The sequence below is a fragment of the Trichoderma aggressivum genome, assembly GCF_033847375.1.
Source record: "Trichoderma aggressivum f. europaeum strain CBS 100526 chromosome Unknown scaffold_006, whole genome shotgun sequence".
Lineage (NCBI taxonomy): Eukaryota > Fungi > Ascomycota > Sordariomycetes > Hypocreales > Hypocreaceae > Trichoderma > Trichoderma aggressivum.
This window is the reverse complement of record NW_026946372.1, coordinates 737,153-761,146: the sequence shown is the minus strand read 5'-3', so window position 1 is coordinate 761,146 and position 23,994 is coordinate 737,153. Positions and strand designations below refer to the sequence as shown.

The window sequence follows — 23,994 nt, the reverse complement described above, 5'->3', positions numbered from 1 at the left end:
AGAAGACTGCCATGACGATACTCTTGCTGGAAGCCTCGACTAATTTACCTCGATTGATCAAAGTCGAATAGATCCACGTTCTTGGAGAGCGAAAGATGGTATTGCAAGCCTTCTGGGGACATGGTCCGGCGGAACAGCTACGCGGACACTCCGTCTAGAGACGGTGTCAGTTTCACGATAATCACAGGCAGTGTAAATAGGCGTTGGTAACTAGATCTGGCCTGGTGGATCCAGCATTTACATCCACAAATTCAGTACACCATGTAAAGAACTTGGGCTGCTTTGCGTCTATGGAAGGTCGGCGAGGTCTCTAGTTCTGGCATTGCACAAGGCACAATGGATGAAGTTGCTTAGTATGGCAAATCATAGGGCTTGGCCTGCTCAATTGTGCCGAGGCCGCTTCTTACATGTAAGCTCATATGTTGAGTCGAGGTTATACAAGCAAACAAGTTTCAGATCCTCTGCCAAGCTCCAAGAAAATCCCCCAGCGTCAGCGTCGGAATCCTTACTCGTGCTGATAATCAACGCCACTCTCATCAGTCCAACGATGAGCATTGTTCAACCATCCAACTCCAACTCTTTTTTTAGCCACACATTTTCAATAAATCCAACTGCTCGCTAGCATGGTATTCACTTGACCTGTGCGTACACGTTATCCTGAACATGGGGTAAGATTGATAAAAAAAAAATGACACGAACTAGGTGGATCGTAAGACCCCTTGTTCAAATTCCATCAACAATTACATACAGAAGCGCATCTTACCTATGAAATCAAAACACGATCGGTTGAGCCTCCCATGCCCGGCACCTATGAATGGGGGAAGGCAAGGCACGCTTTGTTGAGGCCAGTATTGATACAAATCTTTCAACTCATCTCGAAATCTACCTATCTATTAATAGATCACGTCTCCTCCACGAAAAAAGTCGGTGGCGGTATCAAATCCCTTGATCCTTGAAGTCAAAAGTCATTGCAGGTCACCCTCGCATCTGTGCACCCTCAAGTAGAGCATTCTATAGGTCCGTCTCATCCCTTTCAATCCTCTAGCTGCATCATGTGCGAGGCCATTGCGGATTCCTATTGTCCAACCCGCCGATCGATCTGGCCTTGTTTGCTCTCGCTCTCCCCCTCGTGATCCATCGCCATGTTGGGCAAGATTGTGCTAGCTGCACGGGCTTCCTATTGTCTGAGGACGCAAGCGCGACTTTTTTTTTTGTCTGATCCTCGAGGGGTTGTGGGCTTGAACTAGGAGAGGGGTGTCTTTTTGGCGTTGATGGTTCAAGCCAAGTCAGAGCCAACGTCAACGTCAATGCTTGGATCTCGTTATTCCATAGGTAGGCGAAAACATCCTTGTACTCGTATGGCATCCAAGTTCTGCGGTATAGCACGGAATACACACGACAGACTCATCGCTTGTGAAGAGGATTCACGACAAAACGCTAGCTAGCGAGCAGAGCTGCTATCCGAAAACCCAGCATACAGTCTCCATGACAGAAACTAACAGGCAATCAGCCTCAGACCCCCCCGTCTTCCGTCCTCCTCCGGTTTCCGTCTTCCGTCTTCCGTCTTCCGTATCGGTCGCAAGCTCCGAGCACGTGCTGTGTCTTCAACATCGCCAGCCCCACCTCGACCGCCTCCACACTGTCCCATGTCCAAAGTTGTTCGGTATCGCAATGGGGCATATCTCCATTTCCAGAGCCCGCGGCAAAGGTTAGTCGACGGGGCACGCAGCGTATTAACCCGTACGGAGTCTTCTGTACGACGGCTGCAGGGCGTGGCCTTGACTTGGACGCCAGAATCTCCGCACTCGAGAGATTAGTACAGATGCCCCTGGTGCCCTTACGCAGGCTCAACCTCAGGCCCTGCCACTAGACTGCTCTGCAATCAATTTCCGGCCGACCAAGACTGTGTCCTGCATGCCTCGCTGGCGTTGCCAGAACCTGTGAACCATGTCAGCCACAACTGAGTCTGCTCGACTTAGTATGCAAGGCTATCCAGAAGCCAAGCAACAACCTTGACACCAAAGTTTCTTACATTTCTTCGGGGGATCCATGTCCGTGGATCGAGGCCAGTCTGGCTTCCTCTTCCAATGTTTGCCTAGTGATTTGCTCCGTCTTTTCGACCCCTGGAACCTCGACTGTGGCCTTGTCGCTCACCACGTGGCCGACCGTCTCCTCCAAGAGCTTCTTCCTCATCTGGAAGCGTTCCTTGCGTTCCCTCTGGAGGCCAGGGCTCTCCACCTTACCCATGACAAATCGGACGGTAAGCTGAGCCGCAAAGTAGAGGTGTTCAGCTAGGAGGATGCTGAGGAGAACACCGCCCGCAGTGATGTATGATACGGAGCCGTCTTGCTTGTCACCACTGCAAAGATAGACAATGGCGGCGCTGGTGACGCTACCGAGCCATGAAAGGAAGCCCAGGGCCGTCAACCACGGTCCAATGGAGTCGGCTCGCCACGGGATGGGTCTGCGACAGCCAATAACAATCTTGAGAGCATCCGATCGCAGCTCGACCCAGTTGTTGAGGAGGAAAAAGCAGGCCGTAAGAGGCCACGAAACGGAAAACAGAGAGAGATAGCCTGTTTAGAGTTGTTAAAGGTCTTGCTTCACGAATCACGATTCAACGCAATGCAGAGTCTCAACTCACCAAACTGCATCACCATCTCGCGGTAGTCTGCAGTAACGTCGTAGACCTCGAGCCCTGTTTGATTTCGTACACGTTTCAAGAATTCGGCTTCTTCGGGTTGGTCATTGGACTTGACCGTGCCATTGGACGACAGCTCTTTTGCTTTAACAGTAGCTTTGTGCTTGAGGTAGGGTACAACGACTTCGGTAAGAGTATTGATGATTTGTGCCGTGACCGTGGTGTAGTACATTTGGTTAGCAATACGCTGGGGGTTTGCTTCAAACTGGCTCGTGGTCAAGGGAACCTCGCTCATCGTGAGAGTTTGGGCAGTCTTTCCCCAAAAGTTAAGGAATGGCTGCAGAATGCTACCAAAGGGAATGTAGACAAAGGCAGTAAAAGTCAATGCCATATATGAAGTCATGAAGTTGAGCACAAACTGTTTCTGGACCAGAGCAGCATGGTGGGCTTCAGTGGAAGATTCAATTAGTTTCAATTCAGAGTGATTTCCTTTGAGGCTTGCACTTTTTACACGTACCGTCCATGGTATCGTAATTCTCTTTATCTGTCAGCTTCTTAGCAGCAGACATGAGAATAGTCGAGAACGTTGGTGTCAAGGTGGCGAGTAAGATGGATGGCAGGAAGCCCTATGCCGCAAAGTTAGTATTATATTGTAAACCTGATGAATAAAGAAAGGATAGGGGGGTTAGAAGTCGAAAGATGGCACACTCACCAGATATTTCTTTCCTGAACCAGCATATACTTCGTTGATAAAAATCTCCAGAGAGTTTACCGTAGCCACAAGCCCTCCCAATACAACGACGCAGGCCAACGCAAAGGGTATCTGAAGAAGCTGAGTTTGCAGCCGCTTAACAGGAGCATAGATCTTGATGGGCTCTCCCGTGACCGCGTCCTCCGCCTCAAAATCCCACTGAAACTCCGGTCGTGGATGCTGTATCTTGGAAACGCCACGGACGCCCCAGGTGATGGACAAATCAGCTTCCTTGCGCTTCCAATACTCAAAAAACACGACGGACCAGAGACAGCTGCAGATGGCGTAAAACGTAGAGAATTGTCCCATCAGCATCCAAGCGGAGAAGCCTACCACCGCCGGGAATATCTGGAAGCGGAAGTAATCCTTGAGGAAAGCAAAGTAAAAGGCAACGCCCTCGCCAAACTTGTCTCGAATGTCGTCTAAATCGGATTGGTCCAAAATGTATTTTTTGCTCCATTTATGCAGCCACTCCTTGTTGAATGCATTGTTATGGAGTGGGAAGATGGCCTCAACGTACTTCCACTGGCCTTGCCCCTGCGTGATGCCCGCGCCTCCCTCGTTTCGAGACTCGGTAATCAGGAGATAGACTAGTCGCAGCCTCTCGGCCTCAGTAACGGGCTCGTCCTTGACTGCCTGCTGGATATCGCTGCCCGGGCTGGAGATGCGCACTCCTTGCAGCCAGTCCTGGAGGCGGGAGCTGTAGACCTGCCGGGCCAACAGATCATTTGAGGCGAGCCTGGTGAAGACAAGAAGAGAGTCCTTGTCACCGCAGCGAACAGCAGTGGTGAGACCGATATTTGTGAGCGCTTCGATGAGCTGAACAAAGGCGGCCTCTGCCTTGTCCTTCTCTAGAAGGGTGTAAGCCAGTGCAGGAGAGGACGGGTTCAAGTACCAAGACGGACATACCCTTGGGTGGTATTCGGTAATGAATCACATAATCAACCCTTTATTGTTTTCAACGGGGGCCGTTGGTTAGATGATGAAACGGAACGCAGCAGATCATCATCACATGCTTACCCAAAATTGCCATCTATGCCCTGATCCTCCCCCTTCCCGTACAAGCCCCGCAGGCTTGACATGTCGATGACGTCGAGCACGAGACAATCACAAGAACTCGATGAGGATGGTTAGGAAGAGAGAAATGGGTTAATCTTTACAATTGATTGCATGCAACACCAGGAAGCGCGCGTGCAAGTGGTAAGCAGTTATAAGGGGGGGGGTTGGAAAAGAGAGAGAAAGAGCTGCGTATGTGGTCAATCGATAGCAAGATTGCCAGGAGCTGTTGTGGGGATGGCGGGCAAAGACGTCACTGGCTGTGTGGTTACCCTATAAGGATTAGCCTTGTCCAGAGAGAAAGAGGTCGATAGGTGCTCTGAAAGACAGAAATAGACGAGATGGTGAAAGGGAGTAAGAATGAAACTGAAAAGGGTTGCGGATAGACGAGAAATAAAGAAGAAAAAGACGACATGCATCGTCCATTGCAGCTGAAAAACCTCGTCATGTGAAGCCATTTCCAAGCCATTGACGATCAGCCAAGATCCCAGATTTAATCTCCAAAAAAGCCCGGGCTAAGCCTCTCCCGGGAAGGGCGAGCGTCTAGCCAATCACCGAGCAGCATTGACACCATCAGCCATGAGCTCATCCCTCTTGAGATGCGTCATAGCCTTTCAGCCCTTCTCATTACATGCAAGTCTTTGATAAGCTGAAAAAACACCACAATGCCGGCATATCTCGATCAAATCTAGCTTCAAGATCAGCATCTTCAGTGCTGCTTTTCCCCTCGCCATGGGCCTGCTCACTTTCCTCGGCCTTCGCCGGGAGAACCAGTGGGAGCGCCTCACTCTCCTCGACCAGCTTCTCCTCTCGCCATTGACATTCATCACCGTCAGGCTCTATCACATCTTTCTCTTCCTCCGAGGCCAGCCGTTTGTTCCCCCTCGTGGCAAACCAGCTATTCGAGTCGTATGCATATCCGACACCCATGACCAAGTCGTCGACATACCCGCGGGCGACATTCTCATTCACGCTGGCGACTTGACCAACTCTGGGACCGCCGAGGACATTCAAAAGCAGCTCGACTGGCTGAAGAGCCAGCCCCATCAAGTGAAGATTGTTGTCTGTGGAAATCATGATAGCTGGTTTGACTCGCGCAGCCGCCTTGACCCGGACATCAAGGCTGGTGCTGTGGTCAACTTGGAAGGATTGCATTATCTTGAAAGTGGCTTGACCGTGCAAGAGATTCATGGGCGTAAACTCACCATTTTCGGTGTGCCCGACATTCCGGAATGTGGACCAGAGAGCTTTGCGTGAGTGCGACAGCGAGAGACGTTGGTTTCTAGTTGAAATGTTTGGAATGCTGACTCGAATATAGGTTCCAATACGAGCCTACCAATCCACCGTGGTTTAGCAGAATCCCACCTCAGACTGATATTCTGGTGACGCACTGCCCTCCGGTATAACAATTCTCCTCTTATGTCTGCCATGGGCTCAGGTTTGCTAATTTGTCTCATTAGAAACACCACATGGATCTTGGTCTCGGCGATCCGCATCTTCTTCAAGAGCTCTGGCGCGTCAAGCCTCGCCTCCACGTCTTTGGCCATGTCCACTGGGGCTACGGCAAGGAATCCGTCTTCTTCGACGACATGCAGCTTGCCTATGAGCGGCTGCTCTCTCGGCCTGCCCGCGGACCCTTTTGGGATTTTGTTCCCAACGCTGCTTGGTGGGATCACTTGTACGTGCTGTTGCACGGGGTTCATGCCGTGCTGTGGAAATGGATCATGGGAGGCCCCGGAAGCAACCAAGGTGGCCTGCTTGTGAATGCTGCTCAGATGTATGGAAGCACTGGCAAGGTGAAGAATAGGGCGGTGGTTGTCGATATTTAGCTGGTATGTTTATTAGATACGAAACTCAAGGACCTCCATGTAATAGCCATGTTTTGAAAATGAGAGGCAAAATACGATGCAAATACTGCTGTTAAGAATTTGTCGTTTATTAAATCCTAAAAGCTACATACTAAACAAGAGATCCCTGTGATTAATACTGGTACAATGCGCGCACTTTATGCTGGGGGTATTCTGTATACAAAAGATAGTAACCCCGACCCGAGTGTTCATATTTTGTCGTTGTCCTTTTTTTTTTCTTTTGATCTTTTTTGGGTTTGAGGTTAAAAGATTCTCATTGTAAGAACCAGTATGCTCAACCCCAAAATCGCCAGATATTTCTCCAATCCTGCATACATTGTTGATGCTCCTGCAACAAGCACCACTGGTGGGCTCACGGGCGTCTCCGGGAACGTTGAAGGCGGAGGACGAGACTTATCATGATCGTCACCGTGTGAAGGAGGATCGTGAGAATCAACGTCATGTAATGGTGATGCCGGAGGAGGGTCAGAAGAAACCCAAGGCTTCGGATCAACATGCGGCAACCATGTCGGTGTCACAACAGCTTCCTTTGTCTCAGGGCAGTCAACAACCGTCTCCGTCACTGGAATCACAATCTCTGACATCTCAGACTTCTCTTGCTTGTTCTTTTCCTCCGCCGTTATGGGGTCCCACGAAGCGGATTCTTTCCAGTCGCCCTCATTGTGACCTTTATGGTTGTTCCAATCGTGTCCGCCTCCACCCTGGTCGTCACACTCACAATCGTCTCCATCAAAGCTTTGATTGAACTCCTTGTGCTTGTCATCTTTGTGCTTCTCACCTTCATCTTGCTGCCAATCATTCTTCTCACTCTTGTGACCACTCCATTCATAATCACCTTCATGCTTGTCACCCCACTGCCAACCCTTTTCACGAGAATCCTGCTCGGAAACCGGGAAAACAGTCACCTCGGTCACCTCAGTAATCGTCTTAGACCACCCCTTCTCCGTCCAATTCGAGCCCGGAGCCATCGCCGGCGGTGCCTCCAGCTTCTCGTCTTCAACACAGCCGTACACTGTAAGTGCATGCAGCGGCAAAGTCTCTGACACGAACTTCTGGCGCGGCGCATCGATGTCCCGGGGCGTAACTATGCCGCCGCAGAACTCAAAGTTGTTTCCTGGACACTGTTTGTTGCACAAGCCCTCCTTTTTGGTCGCCATTGTTTCGGCATCGAGGCTGTCTGCGCAGAAACAGTGGGAGTCGAAGATGCCAACATAAGTCTTCTTGTTGCATAGATCGACGCACCGCTCGAGAGTCATGTCTCTGCTGTCAGCAACTTCACGGAATGTATCAAAGCCGCTGTTCGAGTAGAAACAACCAAGGTATGAATAGTGATTAATCTTGATGGGGTTGACAGGTGCCCTCGTTGCCACCGGTTCAATAGCATCAGTCGTCGCAGCAGGAACTTGACCATCCCAGGGACGATGAGGAACATGCCCGGTAGCAAACACCGTCACAGTCTCGGTCCAGCGAGTTGTCTTGTACAAAGTCGTTGTAAGCTCATCACTGTCGGGGCCCGGACGAGGACGAGGAAGAGTCAAGTTCCAGCTTGGCTTTGGCTGGGTTGAGTTCCAGCTTGGCCAGGGGTCGTGGACACGCGGACGGTATTCATAGGCATCGATATATTGCACGTCCCAGTATGCGTTGGTAAAGGCCTCTGGGTTTCTTGCCACGTATTCATCGCACGTCGGGGCAAATTCGTCGCATTGATCTGTTTTGCCCCAGACAGCGTCGCCATAGTCGCCGCAAAAGTTCTGGTTCTCTTGGTCAGTCTCGAGTTGCTCTTCTCTCTTACATCCATCGGCTGATGTATGGATATGAGCGGATACGTTGAAACACTTACAATATTGAGAACCAATCTCATGTTCTTAAAGTAGCTGTCAACTCTGCATTGCGATCCCCCAAAGATAGCAATCGGCTGTCCCCATGTGTCAGGATCGGGCCTCTTGGCCTCAATATCTCTCGGGATCGACCCACGAGGGAAGTGCCAAATGCGAATATGCACATGATCCCATTGCATGGCGTAAACACCTCCATGAGCAGCGTTGAACCCGTCACCATATGATGAAGTGTCTTCAGATGAGGGATGAAAGCCGCAGCCAATGTTATCAGTGCCAACCGCACATTCCGTGTTGATTTGCTCGCCGCTGAACAAGCCGAGGATGTCATTGCCCTGAATACATCCGTCTGCCGTGTGGGCTGATATGATATTGGTGTGGGCTGTGTTGACACCTTCAATGATGTCAATCTCGCCGTCGTACGGCCAGTTGTCACCATACGTCCAGACTGTTCATAATCCATGGTCAGCCAATATCCTGAACATTTTGGCCGTCGGTGTTACAAAGGGTTCTGGTAAAACTTGCATGCTGGCCACAATCCACAATGTGAAGGAGGCATGTGTAAGAAGTCGGCAATGAAAAGGCCATGATCATATGTCTCTTTGCTCTCAATTCGGATGCTCGGCCGACCCCTATCCGAGACGGAATAGTTATTCGTGCTGTCAACCCCTAGCCGAACAACTCCTGTTCTATCATCGACTTGGTATAAGCCCATCGCATGAGCATTTTGTCTACTCTGATAGCTACATAACGCAGATTAGGTGTCAGCTCAGCAAATACAACCAATGGATAGAATCACAGAAGCACTTACGAAACAAATCCATGAGAGGGATCTAGCCCATCGAACCAGTTAAAGCCGGAGAGCAGAGACTCGCCAGCGTACGTTGTGGATAAAAAGTACTCCATCCTCAATCAACTGCCGCACAAACACTTGATACTGCAGCTTTTTGGTTGAAGACAGCTTGTCATGAGAGGAAGAAAAAGAAGGAAAGAAGGGGGTTTTCGGGGCTGGAAAAGGGTATTTGCACATTATATACACGAACATCTTACAGAGAGCCACTATTCAGACGCTGGAATGCTCTCTCTGACCCGTAACCTCATGGCGATCAAGGCCATGAATAAGTGAGACACACTATAGCCAGGCTCAATCCGGATGCCCGACAGGCATCGTGGCATTGTTTCCAGGGGAGACTGTCTCTGCCTCTGCATTGTCTAGAGCGGAAAAGGAAACATGCCAATTCCTGGAAGCCTCGTTGCCGGGATGGCCAAGACACACAAGAATGGTGTTGCTGGCAACGCACACGAGAGGGCATTCCACAGGGCGAGACTTTCAATTCACAGAGTCACCGAAATGGCCACCAGTCGCGCAAATCCCAGACCTTTGACGCGTGCCATTGAAAAGTTTTAATTGAAACAAACGCGCATTTACCAAGTCTATATTTTCAGGTCGGGTATTTCGCCCCAATACAGTAACGCCCCATGATATGCCTCCATCTACAGTTGCTTCCCGCTTGCTTAGATTTTTTGATGTACATGTTGCTAATCGTACATGCCGAATCAACCTCTGGCTGCCATGTTATAAAATCCACCTCTTGTATATATAAGACATCCTCAAGTATCCTCCAATGATAATGATCTTCCGTGTGATGTCACGGAGGATCCTTTATACAATGATCCTCCTCAGGCCTTCTGTGCCACCGAGTACACGTTTTCCGGTAACGGCGCATCGGCCCTGGCCACTCTCCCACTTGCCGTCGCGGTCTTCCATGAACTCCTCCTGTTTAGGGTGCATACCCTCAATCCATCGATGTATGCAGGTATAGCAGTAGACGACGCCCGTCTGGCAAACCGTCGGGGTGACGATTTCATCCACACAAATGGGGCACAGGGACGAGTCCTCTGGAAACCGGACAACGAAGATGGGGAGCATAGACGGCGTTGCAATCGGCGCCTCCTTTTCCGTAATGGCCACCTCTTTGGATTCCTCCTCCTCAGCCTTGTCCTCCTCCTTCTTCTTCTTGCCGAAAGAGCCCTTGCCAGACACAATGGGGGGAGGCAACTCGATGCTCTCGGCTGCCTTTCGTGACAACTGCTTCGCAAAGTCGGACTGGTACCACCACTCGAGGAATTTCAGCGCGAAAATACTCATGGGTAACAGCAGAGAGAGGCCCGACATGGCCCTAGACGCCAGCTCCTTGGGCGTCGACAGCAGGGATCGCGGGCCGGGCTTGGCGGCATTGCTCGCCGGCTCGGATAGCTTGTCGATGGCCTGGTAGTCGGCCATGGTCATCCTCCGTATCCTGGTGCCGATGAGCCACATGAGCGGGTTGTGGTATTTGGTACGATCGAACAGGTAGGCCAGATTAAAAGCCAGCATGGCAAAGCAGTAGGCCGCGTTGACGTGCGGGTAAATGTTGCGCAGAAACCATCTGTAGTAGTGCATGAATCGATCGCGCAGAGTCGGATTCTCGGGCATCCGCGTGTATGCCGCGCCCAGAAGCGCTCGGGGCGCATTAATGTCGTATGACTCGTCCAGCTTCCGCTTGAGATACGGCACGCCGACCAGCACGGCCAGGTTCTGCCACACATCCTTGGTCGTGAGCTTGAGCGTCTCGCGGACCAGATGCGGCGCGGCGAGGCTCGCTCTCGGGATCTCGCCGTGGAGCGCCTTTTCGCGTTTCAGGCCGTAAAAGTTCTCTGTGAAGGAGCCGCCGCGGGTGCGCAGGTAGTGACGCTCGACGGCGAGCATCACCAGCGCGTATAGCTCGTCAAAGGAGTTGAGGATTCGGAGCAGGTATCGCGGATGGCGGTGCGTGGCGACGGTCAGGAGGTATCGCAGCGTCGGCGGCAGCAGGCTGTTGAGCTGCTGCTCGGAGAGAACCTCGAAAAGCGAGGGCTTCTGGCCGTCAAAGGTGCCCCTGAGGGCCGTGATGAACTCCATGGCGGCGGCTTGCTAAGCTGCTGATGACGCTGCTAGCTGTTGTTGCTTTGCCGCTGCCAGCTGCCAGTAGCAGTGTCGGTCGATCCGATGCTGTCGCCGTCGCCGTCGCTGTCGATGAATGCTGTATTTCGTGTGCGGTGCAGGAGGCGGAAAAAAACAAGAGAAATGATGCAGAGATGGAGGCGACGAAGTTGTTGATGATGAGGTGAAAGTACCTACTAAGGTAGTTAGGAGGGATGTAAAGGTACAACTCATCTCAATAGCCTGGATTTCGGCATGGCGCGGTCCACGCACTAAACCATGTGAAGTGCCTCGGTAAAAGTGCCGCCGCCATCAGCCCCAGATTCCCCGGAAACGTTGGTTTGGAGCCAGACACTGGGAGGATCGTATGTTGGCTTTATTAATGGTCCATGAATGATTGGATATTTTGAAATAATCGTGCTATGAATACATTGATTTTTTAATTAAAAGGTGAGAGAAACACTCTCAAAGCATCGAGGCCCATTCCATCGCCTCTTCAGCACCGAGTCCCGGGTACTTGCTGGCTTCGATTATGGACTGGAGTACCTGAGCGTGGATGCATATAAATTGCCTTTCAACTCAAAATCCCATTATAGTGCCAAATAGCAGAGCATATAGTTACCTGTCAATCACTCAAGCTTGTTTCTTTTGTCTCGTTGTGTCAATGATGTATCAATAATGCATCGTACATGTTTGGCCATTTTACAGCTGAACAAGGCCAGCATCGATCCGCTAATAATAAAACACAGACAATCTAAGCTCACGCGCTAGCAAGATCCAAACCGAGGTTCATTCCCCTGCCCGATGCGACACTTTCCCATCTCATCTCACTCTCAATCGACTCTCACTAATCACGTCCACTTCACCAGACATCAACCACCATTGCATTTGTGCAATTGACGGCTGAATTCGCTCTCAAAAACCATCATAAAATCCTCCTTTAACACTATCTATACACAAATTGAATCGGGACCAGTTTGACATCTTTCCGCGCAGCCAGCGTCGCGTCCCGTCTTACTTACTCACCTCAACCACTCACTCACAATGAGCAACAATAACGACATCCCCCACGAAGACACCGACATCGGAAAAGTCGAGGCTTGGTTAAATCACTTTTCTCAGCAAGACGGCGAGGAAGTATGCTCAAAATCTTCCTCTCTAAGATAATCCTACAAGTGCTAACGCAAGGTACTCACAGAATCGGCGGTGGATGAACAACCTCATACCCAACATCAAAGTCCTATCTGCATCATCCGCTCTCCCCCATCCCTCGGTGAAATTTTCATTCACCGTCGAAGGCAAGCACACCAACGGGTTTAACAACATGCACGGCGGCGCAGTAGCATCGCTTCTCGACTTCTGTACATCGTTGGTCCTTGTGCTCGTCAGCAAGCCTGGTTTCTGGCAGACCATGGGCGTTAGCCGCACCCTCAACACCACGTACATGCGCCCCGTGCCCGCCGGCATGGAGGTAGTCGCGGAGTGCGAGATCCTGCAGGTTGGTAAGAGACTGTGTGCGTTGCGAGGCACCCTGAGAAGAAAAAGTGACAATGAGTTGCTTTGTATCTGTGAGCACAACAAGGCGAATGTTGATGTTGTTGACCCAGAGCCCTCTAAGCTTTAATGGACAAAGGCCATGGATTCTCCAACATGACAAATATTGTTAATGAGAAATGGGATTTGGTACGAAAGCTTGCCAGTATAATAGAAAAGGAGATCCGTCCTACATAGACACCATAAGCAATATGAACATCTCAAGCCCCAGACGACGGCTCTGGATGGTCCTCGATGTGATGGGTAATCTCAATAATCTCCAACTCCGCATCCATTAACAGCTCTGGCAGCTCATTCGCTACCGGCTCAGACTCGGAGTCATCCTCTTCCTCTTCCTCTTCATTCTCCATCGTGTACTCCATGTCGCCCTCCGGATCAGAATCTTCCATCTGAATCAGTGCGCTCCACAGGAGAAAGTTTCTGGGAAGAACAGCGTGCGTACCATGCGCCGTCTCCGAATCACTAGCCTTCCAGAAAGCCGATGGTCCACAGGGGCCATGAGGATCGTAGTCTCTGCAAAATAGTCCTGTCAGTTGAAGGATATTGGTGGATGCACAAGTGTTTGGCCTTACCTGTCAAACCAGTTACCTAAAACTTTGCCACTTTTTGGCCCTGATAATTGAATTGACTCGCTTTTCCAGCGTTCGTGTCCTTGAAAGATGGACACTGATGTCCACCGTACTTCGCCCTCCTTGGTCAAGCCAACAGTACCTTTCGAAGTAAAGTCTTTAGCTTCAGTAACGCTTATCAATAAAACAGCCGCAGCGATCATGATACATACCTCGGAGATCAGAAGACGCATTGTCGTCCCAAGAATCATCAAGTGGGCGAGAGGTGCCCTCATAGTGCACGATTGGCAGATCTGAGGAGTACTCCGAATCAGGTCCGGCTTCTTCGATTTTTGTGACGTGAATCCTCATAATGATTAACCGAGTCGCTTCCCCAACATCGAGCGTATGAAGAGGGGATTCGTCTCGCTCAGGGTTGGTGAAGTTGTAGCTAAAAAAGTCGTTGTAGTCAAGGAAGCACACAATCTGCAAGCAAGTTAAGCTATTGACCGCGGCTTATTTCAAATCGGGACCTAGGACAACATACTCGATACCAAGTGCCGGTTACGCCATATGGATCCATGGCATCCAGTGACGACTTGTCGGGATTAGGGGAGGATATGAAGCTGCCACTCCATGAACCAGAGAAGGGGCTGTCCCAAACATCGCTGAAAAGCCGCGCGAGCTTCTTGGTGTAAAGATTACTTCCCAGTACAATGAGGATTGCCTCCACCTTCTCCCAATCTACTTTTAAATCGCCATCTTCATCCATGAAGGGGCCCCATCGAGTCCGGTTGGTGTACTGCCGAATATCGTAGACTTTAGAGCAGGCATAAGGATAGGTCCTCGCGGATCGTAGCCTTCCAGTCTCAAGGATTGGCTTGCCGTATAAGCAGTGGAGCCTGGCGCTTTCTTGTTGTTGCCTCCTATCCAGAGGTGGGAACTGGTGGTGCTGAGTTCTGTGGACCCTCTCAAACAGAGATGATTTCTGGAGAAAGGCTTTGCAGTTGAGCTCGTCTTCAAAGAGAGCCTTGAGAAATTCTGCGTTCCTGGACGCATACTGAGTGTCGGACGCTTCCATGGCATGGCTATCGGGTGAGGCATGCTTAAGCAGCCTAGTCACTACTTTGTGTACAAAACTCAGCTCACCCTCCTATATCGTGTAAGTGGTTGATTAGCGCATGGTTACTTCCACAGATTGATGAGCCAGTAACATCAAGACTTGCCTTGTCTTCAACCTTTTCACGGTGACAGATATTCTGCAACTTGACGATGTCAAGCAGCTCAGTCTCCCAGTCAAGTCTGTCATCATCAGGAGGTGAATCCTAACTCATATGGTTAACTCGTGCTCTTAATACATCAAACCGAGATATCAGCCCCCCGAATACACTCACAAAATTATGTATATAAATGTCTTCACACAGCTTCTGATTCCCCTTCACGAAGCTGTCAAGGGCTCGACAGACGCGGGGTAGCGACTCGAGATCCTTCGGCGCCAGCCATTGCAGAATGTTGTGAAGGATCTCGTTTGGCAGCGTCGTGAGATGGGCCATGTTAATCTTGTGTTTTGTGAGATGAACGGCAAGCTCTCTGCAGTGCCGAAGCTGAAAGTTGAGGTGACAGGATCCCAATCAGGAGGCGGGCTAGGTGATGATGCCATATCGCTTGTCCGGCTGCGACTTGTCGTCCTTATCTCCGTTCCATCAACACGCACTGTACTGTGAGCACTATGTGGGGCGTTGCGGCGTGGGGGATCGGGCCTAGTTTTTGTCCGTGCGGAGTAAAACTCCGTGCGGGCGGACCTGCGGCGTGCACAGTGCCGAGCACTCAGTGCTACTAATCCAAGGTTGTACCGTTGATGCCGGTTGCGGTTCTGGCCAACGCTTACAGATACTCGTACATGTATCCAGAAAGGTAAGTCTCATAGGCAGCCACTCATCCTCCAATCAGAACTGGCCGCTTCGGAAAAGAGACACTTATGAGAAGGCTGGTGATGATTTCCAGCGTTCGAATCAAGCAGTGAGGAAATGGCGGTTGATGTCGAGCGTCCTTTGAATTGTTCTTCATCCAATCCCTCGGCCAAGGATTTTTTTGCTGCTCCAATGATAGCAAGAGGCCAATGCTCTGAGAGAACGTCTTGATCATCGGTACGCTATTGTTTGCCAGAGCGTTCCCCTTAGAGACCGGATCGGGGGGTGAGTAAGTGACATTGGGGGCTGTCGTCACGGCATACAGCTTCCTTCCTGTTGGTGTTAGGATCAGCAAAACTCATTGCTCTCGTAGTCAGGCGAGCGTCTTGGACGATATCCCGTTCCGGCGTAGAGCTCAGCTGCAGATCTGTGCCCCAGACTCCCTCGAGAGCTGTCGATGAAATGCAGTTCACTCCGAATACATGTAGCCAGCGTCCCGGGAACCTCCGTATGCTGACATCGTGCAGGAAGAGGCGCAGTTTCGCGGAAAATCTTGAGCAAACTGATAGGATATGATGGTCGTTCGGTCTGCTTGTAAGAGACCAATACAGCAATGACAGTTGTCGTGACATTCCCGAAACACTCGTTGGCCAGGTAAAGGATTTGGTGGCTGCTCTCGAGGTTCACAGGAGCCGACCCAAAGGCTCAGATCCGTGCCGGTGGCGGGAGATGTTTCATGATGGCTCCTGGAGCTGAGCTACCTATCCCGTTTGCATGGCCTTTAAGGCGTCATCGTTGGGGAAGCGTAGGAGATCCTCTCCCTTGCAAGTCGTACGGATGGGTGGCCGTCATCAAGGCTGGCCTCGCGCGAGCGTCGGCGGTCTAGGATTCAACCACGATACCAGTTACTGAACAGCTGCAGAGTTGTTGGCCAAGTATTTGCAAATTGAACAGCACAGTTCAACAAGCCCGCAGTCAAACATCGACGGCTATGTGTGTCTGTCGCCCCCAATCTCACATGTCAGGCAACGCCGATCTCTACGGCTGATCGTGAGAGGATCCCACGGCATGTCTAATTAAGCTCGCAAGCCAAGTTTTCGGAACGCAAAGGTAATTGAATAATACCACCCTTCCCCCTTGGCAAGGCTCGAAAGGGGGTCGTAGTGGGATCAACGTGCAGCGGGGGGTCTGAAAAGAAGGGAAAAGATCAACCATGAGGTGAGGTACAAACGGGTGAAATTCAGCTCAAATATCGCAGCCTCTCGTCCAGCCACTGGCTTTATAAGAGATTATACGAGAGAATGTGAATTGGCGTTATAATGCAATTTGTGATGATTTTGGAGCCTCCAAAACATGTATCCACCGTCGTACTATGCCTGTTCTGGAGTTAATTATTTGGTTTGTCTTCCGTATGACTCCATATTAGATGTAATGTTTGCAGAATATGTGAATCCAATATAGAGTAGGTACTCCGTACATGATTAGGCAAAATGAAGCATCTTGGGATGGTAGCACCAATAAACAGTCACCCCATTACATGTATGTACTGTCGCTGCGTTGTCGCATCTTTTGTGGATTGGAGAGCCATTTACTCCTATTAGAAAGCTCTGTTCGATTTTGGTGACGCTGGAGGCTGACCGTCTCCCCATGCTGCCTGGAAACCAAGGCGGCGTCAGCTGAATCATGCGACATGCATGCGTCTGCTTGCTTATTCTTATACGAGAATACATGTACCTACCAGTCGACGGAAGAAAGGCAACCGTGGCTGGAACATGACATTGACATTTGGATGCAAGCTGTGGTGAAAAGTTGTAGAGTAGAGTAGAATACCACCTACCTATAAGTGGAGGTGCTGCGACATGCCCATTGTGCAATCACTGGATTCAAGGCATATTCGGCCCGACAGTGCGAGATCCGATCTCTGTGACTTGCAGCACACGGGAAAAGCAGTACATCCAGTGCGCCTTATTGCTGTCTGTTAGCGATTGCTATTTGGTAGAAAATGATGAGGCAATTACGTTGAGGCACATACATGTACGGGTATGCTTCTTCTGTCCTTGTTCTTGTACGAGCTCGATTGATCCAAACCCCCCCGGCCTAGGCTTAGAAACACGGCCCCAGTTGCATGTGAGCAGTCAATAAATGCTGACCGAGAACCTGCAGACAGACGCCCCAAGTGCTTCGATTGACGCATCTGCCATTCAGCTGGCGTGGGCTCAGCAGATCCCTGCTCTGGTCCGTGGCAGCGGCGCGGGTATTGCTCCAACAACACTCAACCTGCTGCCACTCTGGTGCATCTCTCCGGCCTATCAAGGCATCGCGAGCGTGGAGGCGTGAGGATTCTCGACCGCTAACCCCCGCACTTCCAGCGCCCCCCAACGTGCTTTGTGCCGGGTCGTTGGACAAACCGTACAGTAGAAGCTAACGGCTGTCCACGCGGCATCCTTTCCTTCGACTTGGACCTCCCTGATCGAGGCGACGATCCATGCGAAACGGGGCGTTGGCCTCGGAAACCGTTGATCTCGGCGTCTTCCGCGCCTCGGGACCGGTGCCAACGGGTCTGGCCTGCGTGGGCATCGAGGCGTGCTCGTGCTCATGTGGTGGCCCGCTGCGTAATCGGCGATTATTTTTGGCCGGTGGGATTGGGGATGCTCCGCATTCTCAAGGCTCTGCTGTGCTGGTGCTGGTCCAAGCACCGGAGCATCGCGAGATCGATCAAGGTGTCACCAGCACCTGTGCGAGTACGAGTCCTGTACGAGTACATCGACGTTCCGGACTTAACCCCCATCCCATGGCTTCAATTTTAGCATTTTGCATTTGGGGGTTTGTGCGTCTTACTTGTGGCTATCGCCCGATAAGCTTTCAGTCGGGTCCGCTGCTACACAGACTACACCGGGCTGCAGCCACTCAGTTTCTTCTCTCCAGCTTCTCTCTTATTATGCCCTGTGCCTCTTCGAATCTGCGGCTTGCAAGGGAAGTCTAAACTCCACAGCGGGCGGGTCAGGCCGCGCCAGCCGATGAGGGTGACATTAGTAGCAAGGCTGAGGACAATGCAACTTACTTACTCGCACTGACTGAGGATGGTGTGCGAAATGGGTGCAATGGGCCTTGGCATGTGAGTCCGGCATCAACCTTTTTTTTTTCTTCTGACGTGTTCGCATTGGACGCTTGACTTGTCTTTAACAGGCCATTCATCGAGCCTGCAGACGACATGGTTCGAAGCGGGCGTCTCTGGGGCTGGCATAACGGCTCGTACCTACGTGGGAAGCATGCTGTGCAACATGATGGGTTTAGCCAGGGTTGTGAATGGTAGGCCTGCGCTGGGGTATCCCTCCCTCCCATGGGCATGGATCACGAACATGGGACTCGCCTCCGAATGTCCCGCCTCGTTATTGTACGGTTCGGTAACAGTAGTATTTGCGCGAGCAAGCAAACACCGCTGTCGTCTGTTGGCGAGACGCCGCTGCAATGCGAGGCAGACTGCGTGCGTGCGTGCGTGCATCGAATGGCACTAGTAGCACACGAAAGCCACGGAGCACGACGACATTGGATTACTTGATGAATATGTTATTAATGCTTTCAACGGCTGGCGTGTAATCCCGCGGATGTTCCCTCGAGACCAAAGTAACGGCCGAGGGGGGGGCATCAGCTGTTGGTTACGCGCATCGGTTCGTTCTCTTTACCTGTGCTAGTTAGGCTTTAAACGATTCCCGCGCCTGGACAATCCTCGTACATGGACTCGTACCCGCTCTGCAAGGTGCTGCATTCCGCCGAGGGAGAGTTGAGCTGGGAACGAATCCAGGCTGCGACATCCATCCAACCCAGCCTCCACAAGGCGGTTGCGCGGTTAATGGTTGAGTGCCTGGACGGGAAATAAAACTCCGCAAGGCCAAGGGACGGGTACTTGTATGGAGTAGCTGAGCTGTAGGTATGGGTAGGTACGATAAAACGAGGTACGAGTACAGCCGTTTATTTTACTCGTACAGAATCACAAGTAGGCTGAGTGATGCATCAGTAACCGTGCATGTACTGCACACGATGCACTCAAACTTCAGCCCTTTTTTTTTCTTTTTCGTTTCAATGCTCTCTCAAACATCTTTCCATCCTGTGCTCTTTTGCCCCAGTCGAATCCAGCCTTTCTCGCGCACCCAATCAGGGGTCCAGCCGCAGCATCGCTTGCACAGGCCCGCCCGCCTCGCCCTCACTGGCTCGGACGCCCAAATAGCGCTTGTAGGTGCATTTAGCAATTACAGTGCAGCGCTGGAGTGCATGTGCTAGGCCTGCCCAGCGGGCTAGTGCCAGTAAAGCCAGGATCCATGGGTGACCCCATGGTTCAGCATGGGGCAATGTTCCATGGGGGTCCCTCCACTGTCAATCCTTCCATCAATTCTTTTGCAACGCCCAATCTCCATCTGATCGCCCACTGTCCCGCTCCATCTTGTCGTCCCATCACCATCAAAAAAAGGGACCAGGAAAAAAAAAGAAAAAAAAAAGAGGACGGCTGACTGCTGCACTCACCAGCAACACGCCCGGCCCGACAAACGGCCACGGTCGACGCCTCACGGGATCTGCCCTGCCCTGCTCTGCTCAGATCTGTGCTCTGCTCACGCAAGGCATCTGTCTGTGCTTTGGGCAAGCTCCAGCTTTTTCCAGCGTTGAGGCCATCGTCGAGTCGAGTCGAGTCGAGTCGAGTCGCTCAGCTTTGCCCCCAGTCCCGCACCCGTCGCCCGCCCCTCTCCAGACGCCAGACGCCAGACTCCATCGTGAGCCTCAGTCTCGCAAGAGTTTCGTCTCTCCTGCTACGCGCCTTGTACTGCACTTCTCTGCGCTTCTCTGCCCTGCTTTGCCTTGCCATTGCCGGCGTGTCGGTGCTGAGCCTTGCCCTGCCAGTCACACGACGGTGCGCTATCGGCTGTCCATCGTCTTGCCCAGTCTTCGCCCGAGCCTCTTCGTTCCCTCGCATGATCGGGCCCGGATCTTAACCGTTGGCCGGGTCGTTCCGTTGGGCTGGTTTCGGCAGTCATGTTGTATTGAGCGCATCCTTATAATCGCTTTCCCGACATAGAGGGACGTCGTCTCGCCAAGTCCAACACCTGTCCAACACCTGTGTTGCTCTTTTGCGTCCCGCTTCCGCTGCCGGTCCCGTCACGGAGGTCCCGCAAGACTAGAAGAGATCAAGGACAAGAGAGAGGGAAGAAGAACAGGGAAGCCACTCCGCGGAGGAGTATCTTCGAGCGGCTGTTGATCGGAGACCAAGTCGTTGTACAATCTTTACTCTGCTTATTTTGTTTCCCATCCATCTACCGACGCGGCGATCCGGATCCCTCCCTTGACGCTGTCCACACCTTGTTGGTGGGCCCTCGATCTCTGCCCTCCTGACTTGTCTACCCACGAGAGAAACCGTCTCACATCAAGCAATGACTATTAGTGTTCAGTCTGCAGCGGCAAAGCCAACTTTACCCATCTCTCCGGCCAGCTCCACCGCCATGGGCTCCGCCCGCGATGGAAGCGGCGCGTCGCCAGAAGACTCTGGACAGGCCCGAGTTACCAAGACGGAGAATGGGACCCCCAGCCGTGATGAGAACCCGAAAAGAAATGGCGATGACCAGAATGAGGCATCGTCAAATTCCGAAGAGCCAACACGCAAGCGGAGGCGGAGCCGTAAGGGCCTTGAGAAGAGGTTCGAATGCAACGCCGAGGGCTGCGGGAAGAGCTACTCAAGAGCAGAGCATTTGTAAGTTGACCAATTCAGATACCCGTGTTTTCTTTCGTTGCTTCTTCCTAGGACGGCAACTGGGATCGGCACCGTTCATGGCTGTAGCAGCGCCCGTGCGTCTTCTTGCTGCGCGATATACAACGTCCGCATTCTTCAGCCCTTGGCAGATATGCTCGACTAACAGCATCTCAGATATCGACATCAACTTAATCACAACTCCAAACAGATTTTTCGCTGCGAGTACCCAGACTGCCCGCGGACCTTTGTTCGAGGCGACTTGTTGAAGCGTCATATGGACCGGCATACGGCCAAGGGCTCACAGCTCAACAGAAGAGACTCCATGGTTAGCCATGCGGCATCTGTTACTTCTCCCAAGCTCGTTCCTGTTGATTCCAGTCGGCCTGTGCCTGTGCCTGTGCCTGTACCCATTCCCGCGCCCGTGCCCGTGCCTGCATATCATGATCCCAGGCCACCCCCACCAATACATCATCATCACCCCTCTCCTCAAGAGCCTCCGGGGGACCCCTACCCTCTGATAAACAATGCCGGTCCTCCTCTGTTCCCCGGTAGTGTGTCGTCTGTTGGGCATGATGCGTATGGGCGTGACCCCATCGCTCACGGCGCGGCCGCGCCTCGCAGGCTGGCAAGTGGCCAGTCTTCTCATGGACCGACCCGGCCGTCGATCCAAACCAATGTCGGGCCATACGGCGTGATGTCACCAGCCTCCAGTGGACAAGGCTACCATAGCCAATCCAGCAGTACTCCACAAACTGCCGGCTTCGTGCCTCAGCATAACGTTCTTCCGTTTAGCTTGCCTCCGGCGCAATATTCTCACTTACAAACGGCCCCAGCGCCGCCGAGGGACGGAGCGCCGTCTCATGCAACAACAACAGCAGCGTCGGCGCAGTATTCCGACGCCCACCACCATCATCCAAACGAGATGATCATGCTGGACCATATGGAAATGTCAAGCAGTGGACCAGTATTTGCTGACGATGGTGTCAACAAGTCTCCGTATGTAGGGATGCCCGAGGATTTCATGGCATATCTGTTCAACTCCTTGCCAGCACATGGTTCTCCTCACCCGCAGGCGCTGCCTCCTCCTCTCCTAAAGTAAGCAAAACTAAACGCCCCTCCCAGCTGGGATCTGCTATAATACCAAGCTAATGCCCCCTTTCAGTTACGGCGATTCGCAGAATGGCAGTCACGACGACCACTTCTTGGGCGAGCAATCAACTGTGGGATTCTTTCCTTCTGACCCACAAGATGTTATGGCTGTTAACAACATCTTGGAGCAGCATGCCCCAGAGGCCAATATCACAGAGGAGCGTAGCCAGGAGATCTTTGACCTGATTAGCGACCGCTTCCAAGAAGACAATGAGGACATCTCGGCGAGGCAACGGCGCAACAGCATCCTGGGCGGCGACCGCTCGTCCGGAGAGCACATGCTAAGCAGACGGATGATGCAGGCCTACGTTGGGTCGTACTGGTACCACTTCAGCGATCAAATGCCAATCTTGCACAAGCCCACCTTTGCCACGGAGAAGACGCCCAACCTTTTGCTCATCGCCATCATGGCCATTGGCGCCGCTTGCCTGGACAGAACACACGGGACGAAAGTGACCATGGCAGGCGCCGAGGTGTCCAATTTCCTCGCGGAGCATTTGCGATGGGAAGTATTCATGGAGCGCAGCTTTCGGCCTCCCGCTAAGTTATGGGTTTTCCAAACGCTGATCCTGCTTGAGCTTTACGAAAAGATGTACTCAACGAGAGAGCTCCACGAGCGAGCTCACATTCACCACGCCACTACGGTTACCTTGATGAGGAGGGGACGGTCTCTCATTGGAAAATCGACATTGGATTCGCCACCCCAGCACAGTTCCGACGGATCGCGAAAATCTTCGGCTTCTGGTATAGCTCACACAGCCGACGAATGGTGGAACCACTGGATTACGAACGAGGCTACTCGGAGAGCTGCCTTTGCTGCTTTCATCATCGACTCGACCCACGCCACCATGTTTGGCCACTCGGCAGTCATGGTAGCCCACGAGATGAGGCTAACGCTCCCTTGTGACGAGTCTCTTTGGAGGGCGGCCAGCAGCGCCGAGGTCGGTCGAGTCGAAGCCAACCTAATGTCCCGTGGCATCAAACCCGTAACGTTCCTCGAGGGCCTAAAACGCACATTGAGCCATCAGGACGTACGGACGACACCGTTCGGCCGATCAGTTCTCATGGCCGGGCTTCTTAGCGTCACATATCATATGCACCAGCGTGATCTTCAAGTCAACGTACTAGGAGGAGGCGTCATCCAGGCCCTCGGCGGGCGAGACAAGTGGCGGGCAACTCTCACCAGGGCATACGACTCGTGGAAGTCCAACTTTGATAAGGCGATTGAACAGAACGAATCCGATCCCTATAGATTGGACCAGCAACAACAGTATTTCAACGTCGTCTTCGAGAGTCGTACGGTGTTGCACCATTTGGCCCACATGGCTATGCACGCTGATATTGTAGACTGCCAAATGTTCGCCCGGGCGAAGCGGCTTCTTGGTCGGTCCATCGGCCATCAGGAATTCCTCAGCGCTCAGCGAAGAATCAAGGAGTTTTGGGCCCCGTCTGCAAGGGCTCGCGATGCGGTGTATTACGCACTCAAGTTTCTCTTGTCTGTTCTTGTGCCCGACCAAGCCGGACCCCCGTATTCGACGAGTCCTGATCACGACAAGCCCTACGAGACCCGCGATGACGTGCTCTTGAATCGACCCTGGGTCCTCTACTTTGCGGCACTGGTCGTCTGGTGCTATGGGTTTGCGGTCGAGGGGCCGTGCTTGGCTGGATCGACGCCGGTGGGCCACCATGAGCAATGGCAGCAGATGAGAGCCTACCTCAGCAAGTATGGCGGGGTGACAGACCCCAATGAGCTGAGAAACATGCGAGGGATAAACGGCAACACGGCGTTGCTCATGGTCCTAAAGGATACCTTTGACAACTCTCGATGGGAGCTGCTCCACGAAGGGGCCAACCTGCTACACAACTGCATAGTGCTGAACTCTGGAGGCAACGTCTTGTAAAAGCCCTGCGAGCGACTGACATTTTTTTTCTACTTTATGAATTCACGGTATATCTTTTTGCTTTTGCTTTTTACTTTCTATTGGA

At 52.1% G+C, this 23,994-nt stretch overlaps 7 protein-coding genes across 7 annotated transcripts; 3 read left to right on the top strand and 4 right to left on the bottom strand.

The window, feature by feature from the left end:
• Positions 1-1,512: 1,512 nt before the first annotated feature.
• Triagg1_2478 (uncharacterized protein) lies at positions 1,513-4,474 on the bottom strand (the record flags this gene model as incomplete). Its single annotated transcript, XM_062896663.1, has 8 exons — positions 1,513-1,804; positions 1,873-1,938; positions 2,033-2,576; positions 2,645-3,088; positions 3,159-3,267; positions 3,354-4,243; positions 4,302-4,339; positions 4,413-4,474. 8 exons carry the CDS (start codon positions 4,472-4,474, stop codon positions 1,513-1,515), a joined length of 2,445 nt encoding a protein of 814 aa, XP_062758690.1.
• A 706-nt stretch (positions 4,475-5,180) lies between these two features.
• Triagg1_2477 (uncharacterized protein) lies at positions 5,181-6,277 on the top strand (the record flags this gene model as incomplete). Its single annotated transcript, XM_062896662.1, has 3 exons — positions 5,181-5,701; positions 5,767-5,848; positions 5,909-6,277. 3 exons carry the CDS (start codon positions 5,181-5,183, stop codon positions 6,275-6,277), a joined length of 972 nt encoding a protein of 323 aa, XP_062758689.1.
• A 281-nt stretch (positions 6,278-6,558) lies between these two features.
• Triagg1_2476 (CAZyme family GH16) lies at positions 6,559-9,057 on the bottom strand (the record flags this gene model as incomplete). The annotated part of the gene is made up of 4 exons (XM_062896661.1): positions 6,559-8,103; positions 8,157-8,599; positions 8,782-8,894; positions 8,963-9,057. 4 exons carry the CDS (start codon positions 9,055-9,057, stop codon positions 6,559-6,561), a joined length of 2,196 nt encoding a protein of 731 aa, XP_062758688.1.
• Positions 9,058-9,814: 757 nt separating this feature from the next.
• Triagg1_2475 (uncharacterized protein) lies at positions 9,815-11,092 on the bottom strand (the record flags this gene model as incomplete). Its single annotated transcript, XM_062896660.1, has 1 exon — positions 9,815-11,092. The coding sequence occupies one exon, from the start codon at positions 11,090-11,092 to the stop codon at positions 9,815-9,817; it is 1,278 nt and encodes a 425-aa protein (XP_062758687.1).
• Positions 11,093-12,157: 1,065 nt separating this feature from the next.
• Positions 12,158-12,737, top strand: Triagg1_2474 (uncharacterized protein; the record flags this gene model as incomplete). Its single annotated transcript, XM_062896659.1, has 2 exons — positions 12,158-12,250; positions 12,312-12,737. The coding sequence occupies 2 exons, from the start codon at positions 12,158-12,160 to the stop codon at positions 12,735-12,737; spliced, it is 519 nt and encodes a 172-aa protein (XP_062758686.1).
• A 130-nt stretch (positions 12,738-12,867) lies between these two features.
• Triagg1_2473 (uncharacterized protein) lies at positions 12,868-14,768 on the bottom strand (the record flags this gene model as incomplete). Its single annotated transcript, XM_062896658.1, has 6 exons — positions 12,868-13,180; positions 13,240-13,393; positions 13,449-13,701; positions 13,763-14,303; positions 14,365-14,540; positions 14,610-14,768. The coding sequence occupies 6 exons, from the start codon at positions 14,766-14,768 to the stop codon at positions 12,868-12,870; spliced, it is 1,596 nt and encodes a 531-aa protein (XP_062758685.1).
• Positions 14,769-20,542: 5,774 nt separating this feature from the next.
• On the top strand, positions 20,543-23,909 carry Triagg1_2472 (transcriptional regulator family: C2H2 zinc finger and Fungal Specific TF; the record flags this gene model as incomplete). The annotated part of the gene is made up of 3 exons (XM_062896657.1): positions 20,543-20,859; positions 21,034-21,954; positions 22,022-23,909. 3 exons carry the CDS (start codon positions 20,543-20,545, stop codon positions 23,907-23,909), a joined length of 3,126 nt encoding a protein of 1,041 aa, XP_062758684.1.
• Between the last annotated feature and the right edge of the window lie 85 nt (positions 23,910-23,994).